We start from the raw sequence: 24,888 nt of genomic DNA on the forward strand, positions 1-24,888 counted from the left end.
CTTCCCTGTAGCCTTTCTGCTCCTACACAGTTTACCACTGTCACAACAAGGAGACAAGAACAATAAGAGAAGCAGATTAGTCCTTGGTTCCCAGGATAAGTGCCTTAAAGGGGAAGTTTGTGATTTAGTGACAATGTCATTAGGTCTATTTCTGTCCACCTCCAAATGTTCACTTCATCCCAAAACACCTCTGGATAAAGAAAGTTCTTGTTGCGGTCTGGACATTGGTGACCCAAGAGATCCACCTTCCAACTGTCCAATGCAGTATCTCAGATGCCTCTCTCATAGCCTGACAAGTGCCTTGATGGTTAAGCCTCCACATTGTCTGTCCGGACGCTGGCTGCATCACAAAATGCCCGAGAGGCCTGTTTCATGTGCTCATGAGAGCCATTTGGATGTGGCATATGTTCAACTGCATGTAAGGGGGGCTTCTGGAGTAGAGACCATGATACCCACTAAATATATACATATATATGTCATGTGTGGATTGGTCAGAAGGGAAGAAATTAAACTCTAGAGGGAGTGGATTTTGTCCTGAGGAAGAAACACTTGCTGGAGGGCTGCATTAAAGAACAGATCCAGGAACACCAGGGAAGTTGACGGAACCAGAAACATCCTTGGTGTATTAATAATCCAGCCATGGACTTCCAAAGTCTGGATGGTTCACTCATAATGTGAAAGTCCAGTGCCTTGGAACTGACTTCCACCAGCATGTTGTCCAAGTAAGAGATGATCATGATCTCCTAGCAATAGAGAAACACCATGCAACAGAGGCACCTTGGTGAAAACCCACAGAGCCGATGACAGGCCGTGAGGAAGCTTCTGAAATTTAAAGTGCGCCTCCTGAAAGCAGAATTGGAGGAAGCGTTGATGATCCTCCCAGCTGGCCCTTCTCTCATGGCATGGATCATCCAATTGTTCACCATCCATGTAGGAGTCTCCAGGCAGCATCCCCTGTTTATTCCATTCTCAGCCAGGGGAGCCTGCGACCACCAGCTTGGGTGGAGCAGGAGAGCCGCAGTGCATGAGCCCAGTAATAAAGATTGGCTGCCAGGTTTCATCTGTCCAGGTGGCCAGAGACTGATGCCAGAGCTATAAGGGGAGGTTAAGAAGTCCCATGTTGGAAGTAGATCATGGGGTGTTTATTAAATCTCTCAGCCACCACATGAGACCCTCCCATATGGAGCCAGTAAGCACCACAGGAGAGAGCTGAGGTTGTTCCTCAGTAGAGGGATTATGAGACTCTATATGTAGAGTAAATGACGGCCTAAGACGCCCTATTCACCGTTTCTTCAGTGACCTCAGGCAGGAGCAAGGGAGCAGGAGGGCTGTAGGCAAAAGGAGGGTCAGATTTTCCCAGTGAAAATAGGGGTGAAACATAATGCAGTGTCTGTGCCCCCTACTGCTGAAGGAGAAAAATACAAATATATGCATAATGCACCAATTGCAGGGACGGAGTCGGAGAAGCCAGCATGGCCCTAGCATGTCCAACCATTGTCCAAAAACATACTGGCAGGTTAATTGGCTCCTGACAAAATAGTTTTAAGTGAGTGTTTGTGTCATAGACAATTTAGACTGTAAGCTCCACTGGGGCAGGGACTGATGTGAGTGATTAAATATTCTCTGTATAATATTGTGTAATAATAATAATAATAATAATAATAATAATAATAAATAATAATAATAATAATAATAATAATAATAATAATAATAATATTCTTTCCCACATAAAATACCAAATTAACTGCACAGTAACCCATGAATTCCTTCCCCTACATCTACAGTGACAGGGGTAAGCTCTTCTTTTTCACTGCAGTCTAAATCTGTCTCCTCCATTTACATAGCATAAAGTGCTAGTGACATTACAGAGGGGCTATCAGCAAAGTAAGGACAAAGGCAAAAAGGAAAGGAAAATCAAAAAACAATACTGGGGCTCTACCGCTAGCATAATATAAAGACACATATCTCAAATATCTCAATGTCCTTAAAATAAGAGGAACACAATACCCAAAAGTTATGTAACATGATATGTGTTGAAGCTCATGTACTGTAAATACTCCAATGTTGTTAGAAACATAGAAAGATAAAGAGAGAGTTGAGGGGAATGATTGTGAGTTTTTTGTTTTTTTTCTACTCTTAGATCTCCCAACCTGGAGATGTTGTCATTGTCCTATGTGGAGAGAAGTGACCCCTTGTGAGCAATATCTATTGTGTATATGGCAGTCCAGCCAGCAGGGCTCCTGGCTGACAAAGGGGCCCCCATGGAGCTTGCAATGTGAAAGTTATTAGGATTCCATCACATAATGGAAGAGCCATTCAGCGGGTGAGTCATTGTTTTATAAACAAATGTGAACAGATCCTGTTTATATCCTGAAGATTTGGGGTGCTTTGCCTGATGACATTGATAACAAATGGACATTAAATGTCATATACCTGTCCTGAAGCTTTCAATCTACTACTCTATTATAAGATAGTGTACTGGTAATGTAACAATATGTCTAGTGAGGTTACACTGAAAAAGATAACAAGTAACACAAAGGCATGCGCTGTTCCCACCAGCCAGAAGTAAATGTTCGCAGCACACAGGGATAATAATGCCTCTCTTATAATAATGCGCTCACGTGATGGCACTGCAGAGACTGATACAATATTCTAATGGGACATATATAGATAATAAGATGCTGCTATGAATCACAGTGTGAGATCAGTCTTGTCCTTATTATGGGGAACAGGCTGACTTCCCCCATTGTCCATTCTGAATTACCTGTTAGGAAGACGCACAGACTCCTCCCTACAGTGAGGTCACATAGCAGGAGGGAAGGAGAGGGAGAGCTGGGGGGAAGGGAGGAGAGAGACAGCCAGTGCACCTGAGACAGCTGGAAGGGAGAGCGCTCGACTGCCAGGCGCTGGATGCAGCACCAGGACTCCCCTGCGCCCCCCCATCCTCACCTCCATGTGGTGCTGAAGGACAGCGCTCATCCCGAACCCCACTTACACAGCATTATCTGAAGAGCGGGATAAAAGGAGGGATTTACCCGTCTGATTGCCCTTGTGGTCTGTAAACTGCTTGTTGTTGGTGAAATCAGCCAGATTTCCCCCCTCTCTCCCATTCATACTCCCTCCCCTGATGGATCTTCTGCACTAGCCCAGGCACCACAGAGGAGGATAATAATGAAAAAGAGCTTTTTGGTGCCAGAAATTAAGCCTTTGGATGTATATGATGTGCAGCAGGCCAGGATTTCTGCCTCCCTCAGCTGGCTGATCTACAAATGCTATGGGAAAGGTAAGGAAGGTAACGGGTCATCCCAGGGGGCCCTGTATTATACTGCTTACTATTGTAATGCATTAACTGCAGAATATACCTATATAGTCTGTACTGTCACATCTGTGGAATGGCTCTGTGTGTACACATGTGGGTGGGGAATCTGTTTTTTTTTCCCCTATTCATTCTACACAGGTCTTATTTGTCACAAATATAATGTCTCTCAACTGCTTTTCACACCATATATCACCATGAAATACTACAATTACCCTTCTTCCAGGAGTCCAATATGAGGTAGGAATTGTATACCTGCCCCTCCATCTTCCCCAATCCTGTGAGACCTTAAATACATACTACCTTGTTTTACTCCTATATGCTTTGTCTAATTTTCCAAAATTCAAACATTACCCAAATCCTAGGTATATTACACCTGTATTCCTAGTAACCAGGGTGACGCCTGCCCTAGCCAATGCCCATTGGCATTTGACACTATAACAAGACCTTTTACTATAACCCTATTTAAAGTAGATCTGTAGACCTACCCTATAAAGTTACATTTAGACAGATCACTACTGTCTTCCTTAATGTGGTTTCATTAATAATGAGGGGGTGAGGTGTTGTGTAACCCTGTGTGCCTGGCTGCCTGCAATTTCTGATGCCATCTAGTCTGTATGGCACATTAATGGGGATCATGTATGTATTTGTGTGTGTGTAATAAATATATATATATATATATATATATATATATATATATATTGAAAAATATAACCATTCTACCTATGGATTGGTTTAGCATGGAGTGTTTTTTTTGGTTAATTTGGATTTTAACATAAGAAAAGCCCTTTGTTTCATTATGGTGTGGTGTTCACATGCTGAAGACCCGGTCTTTATTATGAAGTATAATGTATACCCTCTTCTCACACCCAATACAAGGCTCCATCTCTTTACAGGGGGTGGGGAACAATGTTTAGGTTACATTGGATTTATGAGGGCCTCTCCCACCTTGCAAAACACCTCCAGGGTTGTTTGCAGAAGCCGTAGTTAAAGATTTTAAGATTTTATTTTTTGTAATCCACCCATCTCTCTACACCCCTTTGTATGATTCTAAACTGGGGCCCTCCTATTGTTCAGGCTTCAGGGTGTGTCACTGTAATGGGGTCCTGTCTTTTTATATGACAAGTATTGAAAGATGTGATGTTGGCAGACATCAATGAGCTCATCTGACTATGAGCGTCTATATACTATATAAGACTAACGGGGTCTGTGACTAAATTTGTGATTATTTTAGACCGTTGTTTTATTTGTCCTAAACGTATGAAATAGTCTTGTTTTAGTAGAAGGCAATGTTCCCTGATAAGTGTGTATACACTGCACATATTCCTTATACACTGTGTCCCTCCCCTCGGGCAGGGTGAGCCTGCTTTTCAGGATCTGTCCAGGTGTGATGTCATAACTTATGTAATTCCTGGGCCACTCCATGTATTACACCTGCTGATGTCTCACCTGAATGACTCTGCCACGTACAGGCACATGTATATGAATATACCATATGACGTGCTGGCTTGTATGTACACTTCATGCCTAGGACTCGCACATGTAACCTTTTTTCAGGGACCTTTCCAGTGTTTGCCTTTGGAAATATTTACCATTTTTATATAAAAAAAATCTTATTTTTTGACAATTTAGACCACAGATCACATTAACATATTCAAGATGACTAGGGTCCTGTTTACTGCAACAAAGCAAGAAGTGGCTTTAATTCAGAGAGTACATTGCCACATCCTGTTTATTATTAACAATACTGGAGACCTGTAAAAGCAAAGGAATACCGACCCTACGTTATAGTGCAGTGATGACAGAGGTCACACATGACCAGAACACTCTCCCTGCTTCCTGGAGATATAGGAGTAACCACAGTGTCTGTCTGTGTTTGTGTATGTTAGGGAATTTAGACTGTAAGCTCCAATGGAGCAGGGACTGATGTGAATGAGTTCTCTGTACAGCGCTGCGGATTCGGTGGCGCTATATAAATGAATGATGATAATGACAGTGTGTTCACACAGTCTATGTACGGGGTTACTGTATGATGAGGTGGTGATGTCACACAGTCTATGTAGCAGGTTACTGTATGATGAGATGGTGATGTCACACAGTCTTTGTAGCAGGTTACTGTATGATGAGATGGTGATGTCACACAGTCTATGTACGGGGTTACTGAATGATGAGGTGGTGATGTCACACAGTCTATGTAGCAGGTTACTGTATGATGAGATGGTGATGTCACACAGTCTATGTACGGGGTTACTGTATGATGAGATGGTGATGTCACACAGTCTATGTAGCAGGTTACTGTATGATGAGATGGTGATGTCACACAGTCTATGTAGCAGGTTACTGTATGATGAGATGGTGATGTCACACCGTCTATGTAGCAGGTTACTGTATGATGAGGTGGTGATGTCACACCATTTATGTAGGGGGTTACTGTATGATGAGATGGTGATGTCACACAGTCTATGTAGGGGGTTACTGTATGATGAGGTGGTGATGTCACACCATCTATGTAGGGGGTTACTGTATGATGAGATGGTGATGTCACACAGTCTATGTAGCAGGTTACTGTATGATGAGGTGGTGATGTCACACAGTCTATGTAGCAGGTTACTGTATGATGAGGTGGTGATGTCACACAGTCTATGTAGCAGGTTACTGTATGATGAGGTGGTGATGTCACACAGTCTATGTAGCAGGTTACTGTATGATGAGGTGGTGATGTCACACAGTCTATGTAGCAGGTTACTGTATGATGAGATGGTGATGTCACACAGTCTATGTAGCAGGTTACTGTATGATGAGATGGTGATGTCACACAGTCTATGTAGCAGGTTACTGTATGATGAGGTGGTGATGTCACACAGTCTATGTACGGGGTTACTGTATGATGAGGTGGTGATGTCACACCGTCTATGTAGCAGGTTACTGTATGATGAGATGGTGATGTCACACAGTCTATGTAGGGGGTTACTGTATGATGAGATGGTGATGTCACACAGTCTATGTAGCAGGTTACTGTATGATGAGGTGGTGATGTCACACAGTCTATGTAGCAGGTTACTGTACAATGATCAGCCACAACATTGAAACCACTGACAAGTGAAGTGAATAACTCATTGCAATGGCACCTGTCAAGGGCTTAAATATAAGTCAGCAAGTGAACAGTCAGTTCTTGAAGTTGATGTGTGGAAGTAGGGAAAATGGGCAAGTGTAAGGATCTGAACGACTTTTATAAGTGCCAAATTGTGATGACTACACGACTGGGTCAGAATATCCCTAAAATAGCAGAAAATAGCAGGTCTTGTGGAATGTTCCATGAATATAGTGGTTAGTACCTACCCAAAGTGGTCCAAGGAAGGCCAACCGGTGACAGGGTCAGGGCTCATTGATGTGAGTGGGGAGTGAAGAATAGCCTGTCTGGTCCAATACCACAGAAGAGCTACTGTACCATAAAATGATGAAAAAGTTAATGCTGGCTAAGATAGAAAGGTGTCAGAACACACAGCGCATCGCAGTGTGGGGGGTTGTGTAGCTGTACCCATGCTGACCCCTGTCCACCACCAAAAACACCTACAATGGGCAGGTGAGCTCCAGAACTGGACCATGGAGCAATGGAAGAAGGCGACCTGGTCTGATGAAATTTACTTTTTTGTTTGCATCATGTGGACGGTCGGCTGCATGTGCGTCGTTTACCTGGGGAAGAGATGACACCAGGATGTACTATGGAAACCAGACAAGCTGGCGGAGGCAATGTGATGATCTGGGCATTGTATATGGTGATGTCACACAGTCTATGTAGCAGGTCACTGTATCATTGGATGGTTACGATCTACTCTACAGTGACCTAGATGTAATATTGTCCAAGCCAGTAGATTTAAACCTCTGTGGTGTTTTAATCCACTTTATTCTGTACTGTGACTGCCATGGTGGCTTAGTGGTTAGCACTTCTGCCTATCAGCATAAGTTCAATTCCTGACCATGGCCTTATCTGTGTAGAGTTTGTATGTTCTCCCCGTGTTTACGAGGGTTTCCTCCTCGTATGTTTTTGCAGTGTGGGATAAAACCGGAGCACGAGTAGGTTAATTGGCTGCTATCAAAATTGACCCTAGTCGCTCTCTATCTCTCTGTGTGTGTTGGGGAATTTAGTCTGTAAACTCCACTGGGGCAGGGACTGATGTGAGTGAGTTCTCTGTACAGCGCTGCGGAATCAGTGGCGCTATATAAATAGCTGCTATTGATGATATGCTATGCTGAACTGATCTGTATTAATATTTATTATTCTATATAAAAATGATATAAATACTACAGTAAGTTACTTAGACTGGACACAGTTGTAAACACATCTAACCAAATATGAAATTAAAAGAATTGCTGTTTAATTTTTTTTTAAAACATTCATCTCTAACAAAGTAGAAAAATTCCACGTTTAAATCAAACGCAGGTAAACACTTGACCAACTCTGATTGTGTCTGCTCTCTGTTCCCATTGTGTCAATGCCGTTGACAACTTACATATATCTCATAGTCACTGAGATGGAACAAGACATGTTCAAAATAACACAATGCAAGCGAAACCTGCGTAAAAACAACAAATATAATGGTCTAATTTTTAGTCATTTTCGTTTATGTATCCGTTCCCGTGCGCTTGGCTTGCGTTAAAAATGTACGTTCAATCCACTATTTGAACCACGGCAGGAATTATTGAGAGATGTTGCAGGAGTTATCCCGTGCCCCCTGCACTTACTGAACGTATAGATGCTGTGTAGTCATTGTACACTGCAGTAATTCCTGTTATTGTGTAGGCAGACACTGCGTAGCTCTGTGACGATACACACATACCTCGTACAGTATGTTACCCATATTATTCTGTAGTGTGTCCGTGACCAAGTGTTACTTTGCCTCCTTCTTTCTGTCCCCCTTTGTTCTGTGTCCATGAATTAAACATTGCAGATCGTAGGTGCTGTGTGAGCAGAACCCTCCGCGGCTTGAACGCTGCAATCCCCCCATGTGTGGTGTCCTCTCCCCATCACTGATGCATGGTTCACTCTGTCTTTGTCTTAGGGGGTGAGATGTATGCAGTGGTCTATCTATTAATGGGGAGGAAGGGTCTTTTATAGAGGTCTGTTCAGTGGAATGATGTGTGTGTGGGGAGGGGCCGAGAATTGCTTGTCCTATTTGTCTGTGTATTAGGATGGTCCATAGGAAGCTTTCTATGTAATAATGAGGGGTCTTTTACTAGATGTCTGCGTATTAGTAGGAATGAGGAGGTCTGTGATGTCTGTCATAGGGCGAGGTTTGCCTGCTAGTGTCTTGATCTTTGTGTCCTGGCTGCTCTGTGTGATGAGGTAATGTGTGTTAGGATAATGGAAGATGTCTGGATCCTGTTGTCTGTATTTTGGGATAGATCTGTGGATTAGGAAGATGGGAGATGTCTAGGTACTGGGCTCTTAGTGTAAATGGCGCAAATTTGCACTGCACATGCCCGAGAAAAGAACAGATGCACATGCGCCAATAAATGTGTATCTGACACTTGCGCCTCCTTACAACTGGAGAGAGGGGATGAAGCGTCCAAATGTCAGCCGTGTACAGTAAGGGAGTGTTTGCTTAAATGCGTCTGATGGAGAGCTGCAAAAACATGTATGTGTGTATATATACACACACACACATACACACACACAAGTTAACCCGTGCATGATACTCATGCATTCTAGTCAAATCAAGATACTTAAGGTCTTAAAAAGGTTCTTGTCATGCATTTGGGCCTAGCCCAGGCCTCCTCAGGGGAAGAGCGTTACTTCCCGACGCAAGCGCCCTTTTTAATATGTGTTCATGAGGTAAAATTACCTCACGAAAATGAGTTTGACCCCTCAACTCGTAAATTTAGCCTTTACTACCCCTCCCACGGGGGGAAGGGGGGATGATGGAAGTTAACTGACTTGACTATTCTAATTTTTTTGTCAAATAATGTCAGTATACCAAATTTCAGGTCAATTGGATGAGCCCTTTCTGAGAAAATAGTTTTTTCCACACACAAACACACACACACACACACACACACACACACACACACACACACACACACTCCTCTACACATGTGTGTTCATGAGGTAAAATTACCTCACGAAAATGAGTTTGAGCCCTACCAAATTTCAGCCCTTTTTGAATTTTTTTTCCCACACACACTAAGAATTTAGTAGGTCAGTGTATAACTCTGCCCAGCAGGTGGCGCTGCAACTTGGTTTTTTTTTCCACACACACACACAGACAGACGCCACTAAGCATTTATATATTAGATATATATATATCGATATAGCTATAGATAGATATATATATATATTTATTATACACCTCAGGTGTATATACACACTGATGATGAAGACTTGGCAGAAACATACCTCCCGCCATGAAATACCCCAGCAGCTCGACAGGGGGCGTGGTCACATCATGGTGGGGGCGTGGCTACGCCCCCAGAGTGCTTTAAAGTGTCCATTAGGAAGCTCCCTTTCCCCAATGTTACCACCCATGGGACAGACATGTCCCTCAGCAGGACAGATCCCTAACATCAGGAAGGTTGGGAGGTACGTGTAAACCAGGCACATATACTGCGGATGCAGAGCTGGACACATCACGGCTCTGCATGTGGATAGAGAAACGCTATTTCCGCAGCCACTTTATAAGTGTAATATACACCTATTTTATTATAATTTGAAAAGATGACTGTAAATAGAGTGATGCAAATGAATCCTCCTTGTTCTCAGGACAAGCAGCACTTTGTGTGAGAAGATATAAATGTTACAAGGACTCCAGCCCCCCACATTGCTGTGCTCAGCACTTTTGTCTGGTCCGCACCACTAGTAATGTGACCTAAACATTGTAGCTCCCCTTGGTGTCCTAAGGAGAAGGGCTGACCTCTCGGCTATGTAAAGAATGTGTGCAGGAGAGTGGTCACATTAGACACACGGGAACCAGGTGATCTGTCACACTGTCACCTCCCTAGGTATACGGAAGCAGAATAAACATACAGGAATTTGCATGGACTTTGAATACAGGCCAAAGTGTCTGTTGAATGCTGCAGGAAATATATCTACACACAACACTGTACAATAACACTTTCTGATTAGTGCAAGGGGGAACAGTCATTTACAACTTAACACACTTGCAATCCTCATGCTGCATTGCAATACATTCTGAGGCATCATCATCATCATTTATTTATATAGCGCCACTAATTCCGCAGCGCTGTACAGAGAACTTATTCACATCAGTCCCTGCCCCATTGGAGCTTACAGTCTAAATTCCCTAACACACACACACACACACACAGAGACACACACACGGCTTTCAACATACCTGCTGTGCATTACTTGCATAGCGTTTGTATCATATGTATTCTGCGCTAAATGCTGGCCTAGCATAATATGCATTATAAACTACATCTAGTCAGATATGGGACCTTTTATCAGAAACCAGAAGTGTTTCCTCCAGTCTTGATAACGTAAAGTGTTCCAGATAATAGATTAAAAATTCTTTTCATCCTCCCCCTTTATCTAATATAGCATGTTGGCTATTCCAGTTATGTGCACTTTGATGTGTTCCTTTTCTGTTAACTGTGCCAATGATGAAGGTAATACTGTTCACTAGGAACCAGGAAAGTGATTCGTGTACAGGGAATCGGTTCCTAGTGAATTAATAGGTGACATTCTCATGAACATTAATTCATCCCACCACTATAAAGGGGGAATTCAGTTAGTCGCAAAGGGGCCTATTTATCAAACATTCCCCCTGTGTTAAACCGGTTTACCGTGAAATTACTATGTATTATTGAAGCATCGCAGCAGATATCTCAGATATCTGCTGCTTTGCATTTCCTATCGTTTTTCTGATTACTCCCCATAACAGTGTATGGGAAGTGCTCAGAATCGCTATGTATGAAAGTCTTCATAGAGAAATTGTTCTCTTTTTCTGCATGTTAATGTACGCCGTCAGAAGCTGGCGCCATCTGAAGCTGGCGCCATCTGAAGCTGGCGCACATTAACATATCTGAAAACTTTTGCAGCTGTCAGCTCTGCTCTGATGAGCAGAGCTGGACAGCGCATGTGTGGAGGGATCATGTGATCCCTCCCTGTCACTCATCCTACAGTTTGCCTTCCAGGATGTTAGTGCGCATGCATCAAGTTTTCGGTCGGTGCATGCGCACTAACAAAAAAAAAAAAAGAGAAGATCACCGCAGCCTTCAAAATTGAGAAGAGACTGCGATAATCAGGTGAGTCACTTCTCAGGGACAGCAGTCTATCGGCACTGCTGTCCCTGGGAAGTTTTTTTAATACATAGCCGTTACTTTTTAATCCTTATTAAGGAAATAAGGTTTGAAAAGTATCAAGTGAAAAAAACGAAGGGTCATAAATAGACCCTAAAGTGTCTCCAGAATGGCCTTGAGAAACTTCAGAGGTTTTGACAGAAATCTCTGCTTGTTATTCCTCACACCCAAAAAATGAGCACAGATTTCTACCACTATTGCCGGCAATGTCTGCGTGCCACATCGCCGTCAATTGAATTCCCCCCTGTGTGTAAATGATGGGTACTCCATAAAAGCTATATCCTCTTGAAAACTCCGGGAAATTGAGTGGATGATGTGTGAATACATTTTTTTTATTATTATGTTATTACTAGGCTATATTACCTCAGTCCTCCAGCCACAACATTTCCAAATGTGTTCCCATAACCACCCGCTGACTCTTCACATGGCAGTCTTGGGTATGCTGGAATAACAGGTATCTGGATGAGACCCTTGTAAACACTTGTTAGTTAATCAGTCGGCCCCTAGGTGCCAGAGCCCGCTATACTGAAGGACCCCACACGCAATGTGTGGGGCGTGGGCAGCATATGAGGAGCAGATAGAGATTCTGTGGCTGCCTATACCAACCCTGGCCTTACGCTGGATGACTGTAGATACATATATGCACAGTATATGTGAAAGTATAATACACGGGGAGAACATACAAACTCCTCACAGATAAGGACATGGTTGGGAATTGAACTAATGACTCCAGTGCTACAAGGCAGAAGTGCTAACCACTGAGCCACCGTGCTGCCCCTATCTACAGGTTTCCAAATACAAGCATAAAGTGTGGCATAATATGATGGTGCTATATAGGCAGACGATAATGATGGACTTCTAATACATTTTATACAAAACCTCCACTTACTGTTTTCTCAGAGCTGGTCCTGTGTTGCCTAGTTGGCCACTTGTCCAATCATCTGACACTTCAAACACACTGACGATATACATTGGGTCTAAATTGATAGGACAATCTGAGGACCAACACGCAATCAAGTCCTCTCACTCAGAGCCCAGGGAGCCCAGGGAGCACACTGATGGGAGGAGGGGTCTGGTTTGGGTACCTGGCAAATTGTGTCAGCCCAAGAGGAGGCATCCGTCCCTTCAGCTAGTTGTGGGGAGGAGCGGTGGATAAACTCAAAATGATGTGTTGGCTGGTTGATGATCTAAATGTAGGATGCACACTTTTACAGCTAATAAAGGGATTTTCCCATACATAACTGTATATTATAACCAATAATGGGGCAATTTGAAAAGAGAAATAGACTTAGGACCAAAAGTGAGTTCATTGGGAGATATGTAGTGTTCACTGCACCAGTATTTGTACAGAGATTGCCCTCACAGCACCTGACACTGTGTCTTTGTAAATTTTATAAAGGATAAAGATTGTTACTGTATGTATAGAAACATTCAAGGACAAATAACCCACAACTGTAACTATCTCAGAAACTTGGGAACAAACAGAACAAGTTTTATTTTGTTAGCTATCAAATGGAGATACTTCTATATTCTCCATACCTCTTATTTGCATCATAGGTTATTGTCCTGCCCTGTCCTCTGCGCATGCGCCCCTGCCATCTGCCGCGTGCGCCCCTGCCATCTGCCGCGTGCGCCCCTGCCCTGCATTCTTCCGCATGCGCCACTGCCCTGCGTTCTGCAGGTCTTATTCTTTCAAGAGCGCATTCTGACACTTTGTGTAGCTGGTTATAGTATATGTTTAGTTGTAATTGTTTTAAGAATTGTTAATTTGATATTTTTATAGTCTCATTCATTGGCTCAGTGTTGTCCTGAATGGGAAACTTGCCAGCGACCGACGTTCAGACCTCTGTGATATTATGTTTTGTCCTTTGACCACTCTGTTGTGTTCCTGTGTCTCGGGCAACTTTACCTGAGAACTTGGTGTAACATTGTCATATGTGTATAATAATCACAACGTATAGGCAGTTGGGACAATAAATCTGGACAATACGTATATACTGTATATTTGTATGATGGATGCATTTGAAGGATAAACATAGTAGCAGTTAAAATTGGATGCAAAGTTATGAAAAAACCATATGGATGCTCTTTATTAGTACATGGTCACCAGCAATTCGTTTCCAAGGATACTCTACATGTTCTATAAATATATGACCTAATATAAGTATTTGTATATTTTACTAGGAATCAGCTGTAGATCCGATCTTTTCTCAGCTGATGTGTGTAAAATTCTGTGATATCTAATTCCAGTATATGACCCTACATAAAGCACATTGGACAGATGGTTACATACGGTTTGATGGCGGCATCATCATCATCCTCACCATTTATTTATATAGCGCCACTGATTCTGCAGCGCTGTACAGAGAACTCATTCACATCTGTCCCTGCCCCATTGGAGCTTACAGTCTAAATTCCCTAATATAGACACATGCTCACAGACAGACTCAGACAGACAGACAGAGAGGGAGACAGACAGGTAGAGACTAGGGTCAATTTTGATAGCAGCCAATTAACCTACTAGTATGTTTTTGGAGTGTGGGAGGAAACCCACGCAAACACAGGGAGAACATACAAACTCCACACAGATAAGGCCATGGTCGGGAATTGAACTCATGACCCCAGTGCTGTGAGGCAGAAGTGCTAGCCACTACGCCACCGTGCTGCCCGATGGCATGCAGCATTTTGACTGGGATAGCTCTCTCTAGTATAACAGGGGCTGCGTTCTGTATTTACTCCAGTGTTACGCGGACTGAGTGTATCCTCGCTGTAGAACACAGTGGTTTCTAGGTCAAAAATGTATTTCCTTTTCTTGTAGTGATCAGTTCTCATAGTCTTGGAGTATAGACCAATACAAGTTTTTTCAAGGGGAAAAAAAACACTATCAAACATAAGAGCACTAGTCTGTGGGATATAATTCTTTTATTAATCACTGTTATCTCTGCAATGAAAGTTGGTGAATATGAAGAGCAACATACTTATTTAATGGTGCTGTCGTAGACTACTGCTTTCTCCATGCTCAGCATGTAGATGATTGAGATGTTCTGCAAGGAAGGGATTGTGCAATAGTCTGCAGTGGGGACTGATGGAACAATTAGTAAAGTCACTGACCTGGATTTAATGTTTCAGGAATGTTGGTCTAATTATGTGAGGGGGAGGAAAAGTTATCAAACACTGGCGATTAACCTGAATGCAGAGTAACGTATTGCTCTGTAGTTTTCTGTACGGAGGCTTTTGGGTGACATATATAGTATGAATTTCATCACCCCTTTAAGGCTCAATTGTGGTTTCTGGTTTTGTTTTCTCTACCTCTCACTTGAGCTACTAATAAACGTGCCTGCACTCATCTATAGCAATATTTGTGCTTACTCCTGGTGTTTTGTGAGTAACTTTTTCCACCCTCAGCTGGAACAATCCCAAACCTCACACACGTAGTTGATCCTCTCTCCGGGTCTATTGAGGGAAGAGTAAAATGCGTGGGTCTCAGTGTAATAGTAATAAGAGCCGAGCTGGACAAAATGATGTTGAATTCCATGGGCCAATATGAGTTTTAAAGTGGACCCTACACAGGGCCGTCTTTCCCACTGGGCACGATGGGCAAGTGCCCGGGGGCAAGGGGGCTCAATAGGCAGGTCTCTTTCTTGGTATTAGGAGACTGAGCAAAGCGCTCCTTATCACGTTTTCATGGCAATCGCTAGTTTCCTGGTTGTCTAGGAGGAAACAGGAAGTGGGGCAGGACTCCAATGTCCGATTTGTGTTGCTGCGCATGCCCAGCCAAACTGGAGTTCCATCAGGACAGTAGGGGCTCCAGTGGACTGCTTTGCCCGGGGGCCCATAATGTTGGTAAGATGGCCCTGACCCTACACACAGCAGAGGCTGTCATTTGGTGGGCCCAACCAATTTGAAAATGCAGCCTATGGAGCCACTAGGAACTAGTGAGAACACTGAGGCACGAGGCACTCCTGTCATGCCTCATCCTTCAGTGATGTCTCTAGTTCCTAGTGAACAAGCAGGCTGCATTGTCAAGAATATTGGTACCGCCCAGAAAATATCTTTCTACACTGTGATGTCACTAGATCCGGAATGTTCAGGCTACATTGCCATGTACAGGATAATGCCTAAATTGATGGTTATGAACATATTCGTGTCTATGTATTTTATGTTTTTGTCTCGTCCGTGTTTTTTTCTGTGTATAACACGACAGAAAATCCTGACAAAGTTTACTCTGGCAACAAATCTGTTCACAAACAGGTTACATAAATCATTTTCCCTACTGAGGTGTGTTTGTGGCACGGCCCATAAGACTGTCAGCTCTTCAGGGTGGGAAGTTGTATTGTTCTGTATCCAGCAGGGAGGATTCCATTGTCAATCATCACTGTTTTATTATCCTTCATGACAGTGACATCATGCAGGGTGTGATGTTTGGAGGTGTCAGCAGCAGAGTCGGGAGTGATATTAATATTGCTGGAAGGGCTAGTGTTTAATTAATTGTACTAACCAAAGGGCTTGTTGGTGCTTGCCAGGAATATTGGAGATTAACAGTGGTGGTGGCAGTGTACAAAGAGGTAATCCAGAGATGTCTAATTCTTTATAAATTGGAGCATGAGGGAGTGAAGGCTGTTTTGGGATTGGTCCGTTTTCAGCACTTTGGGTAAGGCAGTGTTATGGCCACAATACTCAAGCTTGGTACTCACTATACCAAATTTCTCCCAATGCAATATCCTTAACTATTTTACCAACATCTGAAAACAAATAAAAAAAAAAGTCCTGTTTAGCATGCCGGTTCATGTGTACACACCATACATGATTTACCTTCAGATCTGTGCTCTTCATCTGTCATAACCATCTGCTGAAAAGATGGTGACTCTGTACACTCCATAGAGATCTATGGACACTGCTGGTCATGAGTGCTTACACACTGCAGGATTGGAAGAACATCGTTCCATCGTTGAACGAGACTTTTAGTTCAGTTTAAAGATCAAAGGAAAGTATCCGATCAGCTTTGGAATGATAATTGTTACCGTTGGAGCGTACACACTAATAAGATATCGGACCGTACGGACGTTTATCGTGTGATTGGCCCAATAATCGGTTGAAAGCCCTGTAATACAACTCGCAGGAGGAAGGTGTAATGTCATCTCTACAGGTGATGCTTCATTTGATGCAAACAAAGTCTGCAGGGACAGATATTCTTCTGAATTTAATGGCTTTTTGCCATCAATATTCCCTTAGTCTCTTGTAACTGTATCTACCCAGGGTAACTGCTAGTGAGCGCTGAGTACCTGGAAGCCAATAGTACAAGGAAGCCCTAAGGTAGCTCTTTAGTGCTATCAGCCATTGCATCCACCTATTCATTGTGAATACAATGCCTTATATTCTGGTTATGAACTCTCTCTCAGTAGCAGCTGGGTCCTCAACACCTAGGGCTAGATTTACTAAGCTGCGTGTTTGAAAAAATGGGGATGTTGCCTATAGCAACCAATCAGATTCTAGCTTTCATTTATTTAGTACTTTCTACAAAATGACAGCTAGAATCTGATTGGTTGCTATAGGCAACATCCCCACTTTTTCAAACCCACAGCTTAGTAAATCTAGCCCCTAGTGTTCTCAGTCTTTTAATATGTGCATGTTCCTGTTATAACTCTGCGCAGTGGTGCAGGAATATGTTGGTTCTTTTAAAAAAAAAAAAAAAAGTAGCAGTTCTATCCAGCGGTATTTGCAATAGATACAACTTATTATTTTGACTAGATCCCCCCCCCCCCCCAGTGGTGCAATATGGTTGTTAGTAATACCCCTTTAACAAAGAGGAATGGGCCCGGGAATGACCCAAGTCATGTGTCTGTGTGAATGGGGTGACCCGGGTTCACGACCCTGGCCGCACCCAGGGTTATTCCCAGGTTGGAGTCGAATACACTGCTGTCTGGGAATAACCCAGGTTAAGATAAAAGCAGCTCATTGCAGGGACTCAACTTCATTTTCATGTTCATTACCCCGTGTCTGACCCGGGATGTTGGTGAGAAAGGGGTATTAGTGACTTGAGTCCTTATTTATTATAGGGAGAAAAGAACTTTTCTCCGGCACAAAGAGATGTTTTTCACCGGATTTAGGGCTTCTCCCTAAACATCAAGGGCCCTCGTTGGAGGAAAGATTGTGCTGGCGTTCTGCCGGCCCAGGGAAGCCTCTTTATAAAGTATGTTGTGCTGCTGTCTGATATCCTAGTCTGCCCTGTGATGTCCTATGACGTTCTCTGCTGATCTTCACATGATTCCATGTGTCAGGATTTTCTGTCATTTATTTTTACTGCTTGTTTATACCATACCTTCCAACATTAATTCTCAACCCGAATCATCCAACCATCCCCTCAGTTAGTTGAGGCTAATGATGCTGTCTGATAAGCCACACCCCTTTTGGGGTCTGTAAAATAGGACTATGGTAACTTTCATATAAGCTGAGCAGGGTTCAGAAGTATATTTTGCAAAAGTGCGTTTAAAAGTCATGATTACCCATCGCTCTGCAACTTAAATATATGCATGTATGGATTGGTGACTGCCTCGTTGTTTTTCTGTTTATTAAATACTAAGTAATGCATCCTGAGGGGTTAAAAATAAATTAAAAATCTTGTATCCACAAGTTGCACAATGTTTCATGTGATTCTCTGCACCTTTATCCAAAGTCCCCTCCGGTAACAAAATCAGCCTAGAGGCTGTTGGTCTACAGTGTGGAGCGTACCTGGATCTTGGATAGATAGAGTGCCTGTGCAGCCGGCTGGAGGGTCCAGAGAATGAGCCTGTGTTTGATACAGTCAGGGCTGTACTGCTGGGGCCTGAGTCATTAAAGACAAGACCTTGGCAAAACCATGTTGCATTGGAGGGAGAGGTCAATTTAAAATGTGGGGACAAACTTATAGTTTGGCTAGGGCATGTCCTAGATAACTATCTTTTACACTGAAATGTAAAGTTTATCAAGTATTTGTGTGCTACATGACAAAAAAGCCAGTATTTTTTTTATCATCATTTATTTATATAGCGCCAACATATTCCATAGCGCTTTACAATTGGGGATAAACACAGTAAACTAATAAACAAACTGGGTAAAACAGACAAAGAGATTAGAAGGCCCTGCTCACAAGCTTACAGACTATGGGACAATGGGAGTTTGATACATGAGGTTAAGTCTACATTTTGCATTTCGGTGCAGCCAGACTGCAAAGGTAAAAGTGACTCATAAGCTAAATGGTCCTGTCACACAACAATGTTGGTCGGGGGTTAGTTGTCTTGTGTGAAATTGTGTAACGGGTGGTAATAGGGTAATGTAGTGAGGTTAAGATGGTGGTTGAGGAATATTATAAGCTTGTCTGAAGAGGTAGGTTTTCAGAGAACGCTTGAAAGTTTGTAGACCAGAGGAGAGTCTTATTGTGTGAGGGAGAGAATTCCATAGAGTGGGTGCAGCCCAAAAACAGTCCTGTAACCGGGAATGGGAGGATGTAATGAGGCTGGATGAGAGATGCAGATCTTGTGCAGAGCGGAGTTGGGAGATATTTTGAGACAAGAGAGGAGATGTATGTTGGTGCAGCTTTGTTGATGGCCTTGTAGGTTAGTAAGAGTATTTTATATTGGATTCGGTAGAAAACAAGCAGCCAGTGTACAGACATACAGAGTGATTCAGCAGAGGAATAACAATTTGCAAGGAAAATCAATTTTGCAGCAACGTGCAAAATAGATTGCAGGGGTTTATGTGCAAAATAATAAACTAATAAGCACCCCCTTGCATTGTAACATGGTTTGTCCAGGATCAAATTTACTCCTTTTTTTTTTCCTTACTCTCCATAATGATTCAGGCCCCTGATGCGTATATACCTTCCTATGAATTAATCCTAATAAAACAAACCGAAATGGCAAACACCTTTTTTTAAGAAAATTAAAGTGTATTCGGTGATGTGCAACCAATGTAGACACTAGACCTGCGTTGGTAAGATCTCCAAACACCTGGTATTACAGCAGTGCACCCAGATGGTGAACCCAGCACAAGTCATGTACAAGTGCCTACTAGTCTGCTCGAGAGACGCCTCCGCGCACTAGAAAGGCGCACTATGCAAACTACTGGTGGTTTGTGTGTTTTTTTTGTTTTTTTTTATTTAAGTAGGACAAAGAGCACCCAGAAATGTGCAGCTCCACCTGTAACTGGAAGGTTGGATATATCGAAGTATGTCCGTCCCTGTCCTAGGTATATAAAACAAAGACTGACAGCTTGTCATAGGGTCATGGGAACTGAATATGAAAGTTGGTTCCTGCCTTTAAAAAATGGACTTTGGCCACTGATCATGGCTGTTGGACTGTGATATTTTTGTGGCACCTATTTTACTGTTCCTACCAGTGTCTGTCTACTTTCCATTATACGTTGGTTGTCTGCATGTTTATAAAGACTGTAGGCACTGTCATTGGTTGTCCTGTAGGGGGTCTGAGCTTGGTCTTTGTGGCCAGAGAACACGCTATGGACAGTTTCTATATGATGGTTTTATCCACAAACTAAATAGCTTTCTCTTCAGATAAGGTAACTCTTTCAGGGTTGCTTCCCTTATTAATACTTGAATGTTGTTCCTGTTCCAGAGGACAGTCCAGGGGCAAACGCCGGATTTGAAGAGGAGGGTTCCACACCATGCCGCCAGTGGGCGTGACCAGCATGCATGGGGGCGTAGCTATAATTTTAGAAGAACAGCCAAGCACTGTCAACTCTTCCCATCCCCATAATATACATGGCAATGCTGCGTGCACTACTATTAGGTGCTTTTCCCTTTTCAAGCAGAGCTGTGTGAAGCAGGGTCCAGCCACCTCAATTATACAGTGCCCCAGGCTTGGAGGGGGGTTTCCAGGCACTAGGAACCCCCCCCCCCCCCCCCCCCCCGCTCGGTTTGGCCCGATAATTGGCCGAAAAACCTGTAGTGTGTACCCAGCCTAAGTTGTCTGCATTCAACACCTCATTGGATAAAGCCTTCCATTGGATGTGTAATGCAATGGGTACCTATGGGATATTGCACATGGCATATTCCTATGTCTGGTTACTATAGTTATGGGAGGTTCCAGTTAAAGTCTAAACACCTGGGTCTGTAGATGAATAAAGAAGTCTTTATTATTGAGATTAAAAACATTGAGTTGGATGAGAACCTTGTGCAATGTCTTGTCAGAATGACATATTAATAAATCAGAAGATCTCATCTTGTTAGTGTCAACAACTGGAGCATCTGCAAACCACCTCTCCTGTGTCAACTTGTAATGTACAAACAGTTAAGGGCGGGTACAATGCACTAAATATTTGGACAAGTTCTTGCGGTTTTTCAGCTTAATATTAGGTGGGAGGGCGTATAATTATGCCAGACTAAGACTATAATGAAAGGTTATATTGTTGTATACTGCAATATTATTTTTTAAAATTAATGTAATTGTAATTTATAACATGTAGACCTGTTTAGGTCATTAGTGAATCTTGATGGTCTGTAAGCTTTTACTATACATATAAAGGAAGGTTGAGCCACATTAGTGATGCGCACATTTCACGTATACAAAGAAAATACTACAAAGGTCAAGATGAACCCAAGGTAACCCCTAATATAAGGGAATCAAACAGCAGAAAGTCTGTGACAAATTAGACCCTAAAAAGATTCAGCTAGTGTGTTTACGCATGGTATTGATGGCTCAGATTAAAGAGGAAAATTACAATAGTTGTAAAAAAAAAAAAAAGTAGACTAAAATATATTTTAGTGATTCAAAGAATAAAGCATTTTGTATATAAAAAGTGTTCTGGTGGTGCCGCCACAGTGCTTGTTAAGTAGGCCCAGCAATATTTTATAGCGTGCCATCTCCGGCGGTGATCACTGGATGTATGGAACCCTTGATAAATATAGTTCTGCTCAGAGCGTTAAATAAAAAAACAAAAAAACAACAAAACAAATGACTAATATAATAAAAAGTATTTAAAATGTATTCCCAGTGAATGGTGCATTACAGACATGTGAAATGGGATTGATTCTTCGGATACAAAGTACCTCGGGTGTCTCCAGCATGTACATGGCAACATGGCATGTGTTGATAGGCTGCCGGTAAGTGGATTTTTGAGCAGCCTACAAAACTGATGGCTCAATGGTGCACGGGTGACGAATGTACTTTGTCACCTTGGCTCACTTTCCTAAAGTGCTTATGTTGTACGTCACAAAGGCAAATAATTAGAAATGCTCAAACTGGTCACTGTTCGATTCTCGCACCAGTTCGGCAAATCAATTTTTTATTTTTTTTTTTAATTTTAGAACCTGTTAAAATATCAGGATTGTCTAAAAAGTTTGACCGCATGCCAATTGGGTCCCACACATTTGAGTTCTAGTTGAATAATTATGGTGTGTTTTTTTTATTGTGAACATCCTGCTACAATAATGTTCTCAGTTGTATTTAAAAAATAAATACATTAAATTACTTTTTTACTAATTACAAATATTATATTCATTATGTTTAACATTTTCATAAAACAAAAACCCAGATACCTAGAATGGTGAATGTCATTTGCAAATTTCAAATTGCAAGTCCGATTCTGGGATAAATGAGCTGATAATTCCATGGCTATATACACACAGGTGCAGACCTCATGAAATGGTAATTAACTATCAATTGTTGGAACATGGTTCGAGAAAACTGCTTATTGTTCATGCTCCTATCTGAGCTGTGAGTTCCACCTGGTTCAGTCAACTCTGTTTCAGAATGTCCCTGTTTACTGCATAATACACAGAGCCCGCATCAAATGCCCTCGTCCTTTGGTTATGTAAATATTTTTATACATCCATCCTTTTGTTGGTTATTTGCATGATTTTTATAGTCTTTCTTCCTGCCCCTGCTTTGAAGGTGTAGTTCCTCATATTTATTTATTTATTTATTTTTGACACAAAATACCCACTGTCCCATTTTCCGTCAAAACTTTCCCCACTTTCGTATCTACAGTTTATTTATAAGCACCATCATTGGCTCAAAATATGTCTGTCTGGTCTGCACAGTTATACGTGTAACATGTCTAGATCTGTGCTGTGCAATTTCTTTCAGTTTTTCTTGATAACATTGGAGAATATTTTTTCATGTTGTGGACAAAAGTCTGCTGAGATGTGTATCAATAAAACAAATGATCTTTACACCGATCTTAGTGTCCCTCTGGACGTTTAATGTATGTGACAGCAGAGCATTCACGTTATAATTCAAAATGTGCACGTCTAGCTGGTGTCCTCTACATAAGTGTTGGTCTGGCTGTTCCTGAACTGGGGGTGATTGGCATCTGGGTCATGTGTCCTGTTTACTTTACTGAGGCTGATTTGCCCTGCTGACCTCTTCAGTTAACCCATTGATTGCTATTGGCGATGTGCTTTCATTTCTTAGAAGTGTTTTCTTTTTCCTGTTCAATAATCTTTGTTTACATCCATGTACATTTATGTCAAATACTTTTCTTCCTCGCCTTGATTAATATATTTTCCCTGCCTATGTTTGCATGTGCCAACACATTAGCAATAAAAATAGTGTAGTAGATTATTCCCTGTAATTATTACCTTGTTAACCTTTTTGCCTTTTAAATTTATGGATTCACATCCAAGTTTTGTGGCCGGCTGGGTTTACTTCACCCGGTCTGTGGGAGAAGAGGGATGACGGGATGTTCTTCCTGCACAGTTTATCTGGGTTTCTGTCTCACGGTCAGTCACCGACTGTTACTGACGACTCCTACTGGTGTCACCTTGCCACTAGACACTCTCAGACCGCGAATGCCAACTGCGCAATAGTTGTAGGAGAATCTCTCTCCCGCCACTAGGCTACTTTGCAGCACCTAGAACCCTCTTGCTTCTGGGGTAACTGGTATAGCTGCTACAGCGCCTCTTTGCTGTGGGCTGGCTGGTACGTCCTGACAGCTTACTGTGGATCAGGACTGCTGGGTAGCGAGCAGAGCATTGACACAGAGACGCTGGGTTCAACACAGAACAGCCGGGGATTGGATTAGAGTGTAAGCTCTTATCTGTTGGTCACAGGATACAGCAGGTAATCGTCTCAGGCAAAATCTTCAAGCAGTGATATTTGTTTGCTCAAACGGTCCTTACAAGGACCATTACACACTAGTTGGAGGTATAGTGTTCATCCAGAAGTACAGATGGCATATTGCATTACATGGTCAAACAGAGCTCCTCATATGCATGTTGGCAAGGGGTAATCCAGCCCCCTTTCCTACCTGGCACCACAAAGTCTGAGATATTCTTTTCAATGATTAGCATTAGGATGTAATATGTTCTCTAAACTTGGATGTAAACTCATTATTAGGTTTCCTATCTCTCTAACACACAGGATGAAAGTCTAACGACCCCCCTCCTGGGCATTCATGATAAAAGATGTCTTTGTCATAGAAACATAGAATTTGACAGCAGATAAGAACCACTTGGCCCATCTAGTCTGCCCATTTTTTAACCTATGGTAACCTCAAACCCTATTTGATCCTTAGTCCTTTGTAAGGATATCCTTATGTCTATTGCAAGCAGGTCACTCACAAAGGAAAAGGCCAAATTAGCATGGGATTTGCTTTCTTCCCTACTGCATCAGAAATCCATACAGTTCTAATACAAAAATCAGTACATATGCAATGATAAATATCAGCGCACTGCGGCACTGATTGAAATAAATTTATACAATAAGTTGTTTAAAAGTGGTCCAGTCACAAGTTTAAATAACATTTTTCTTGATTTCTGAATTTTGGTCATTATCCTGTCCCATCTGCATATACCTGTGAATTTTAGTGCTTTGTGTGGTGGACGGCTCTGTATATTTTATTGTTTTATGCGGACATGAGCAGTTTTCTAGACACAAGACTGTAATAAGTGCATGTACATTAGTGATGGGCATCTCGATACACTGCAAAGGCTCCGGGTGCGGCCGTCAAACAGTCCCAAAATGACCTCCACACCCCCACATCATTCATCCCAAAATGCCCTTACGTGACCGTATCCCATATTTGCCCCCACATGCTCTCACACCTCCTATTTACCATTTTCACTCAGCTTGGAGCCCACAGAAGAAGGAGGGACAGCTTGTGGGGCAGACTGCACAACCTCCTCTGATTGGATACCGTAGCTTAGCGCGGAAGAAGTCATGTGATGTGGAATACGGCAGCTTCCACCACATTCCGTACTGATGTACATGATGGGGACAGTCTGTTTCCATGAATTGTTCCTGGGAGCGTTTGACATGCAGGTT

General features: G+C 42.4%; 1 protein-coding gene across 1 annotated transcript in view; it reads left to right on the forward strand.

Annotated features, from left to right (window-relative positions):
• Positions 1-2,708: 2,708 nt before the first annotated feature.
• The window catches only part of CAMSAP3 (calmodulin regulated spectrin associated protein family member 3), a 62,001-nt gene continuing 39,821 nt past the window's right edge, over positions 2,709-24,888 (forward strand). Inside the window, exon 1 of the mRNA XM_075206979.1 lies at positions 2,709-3,283. Coding sequence (XP_075063080.1) covers positions 3,172-3,283 — 112 coding nt within the window. The 5' untranslated portion in view covers positions 2,709-3,171. The remainder of the gene's footprint in view (positions 3,284-24,888) is intronic.

The sequence above is a fragment of the Mixophyes fleayi genome, chromosome 4 (assembly GCF_038048845.1).
Source record: "Mixophyes fleayi isolate aMixFle1 chromosome 4, aMixFle1.hap1, whole genome shotgun sequence".
Taxonomy (NCBI): Eukaryota; Metazoa; Chordata; class Amphibia; order Anura; family Limnodynastidae; genus Mixophyes; species Mixophyes fleayi.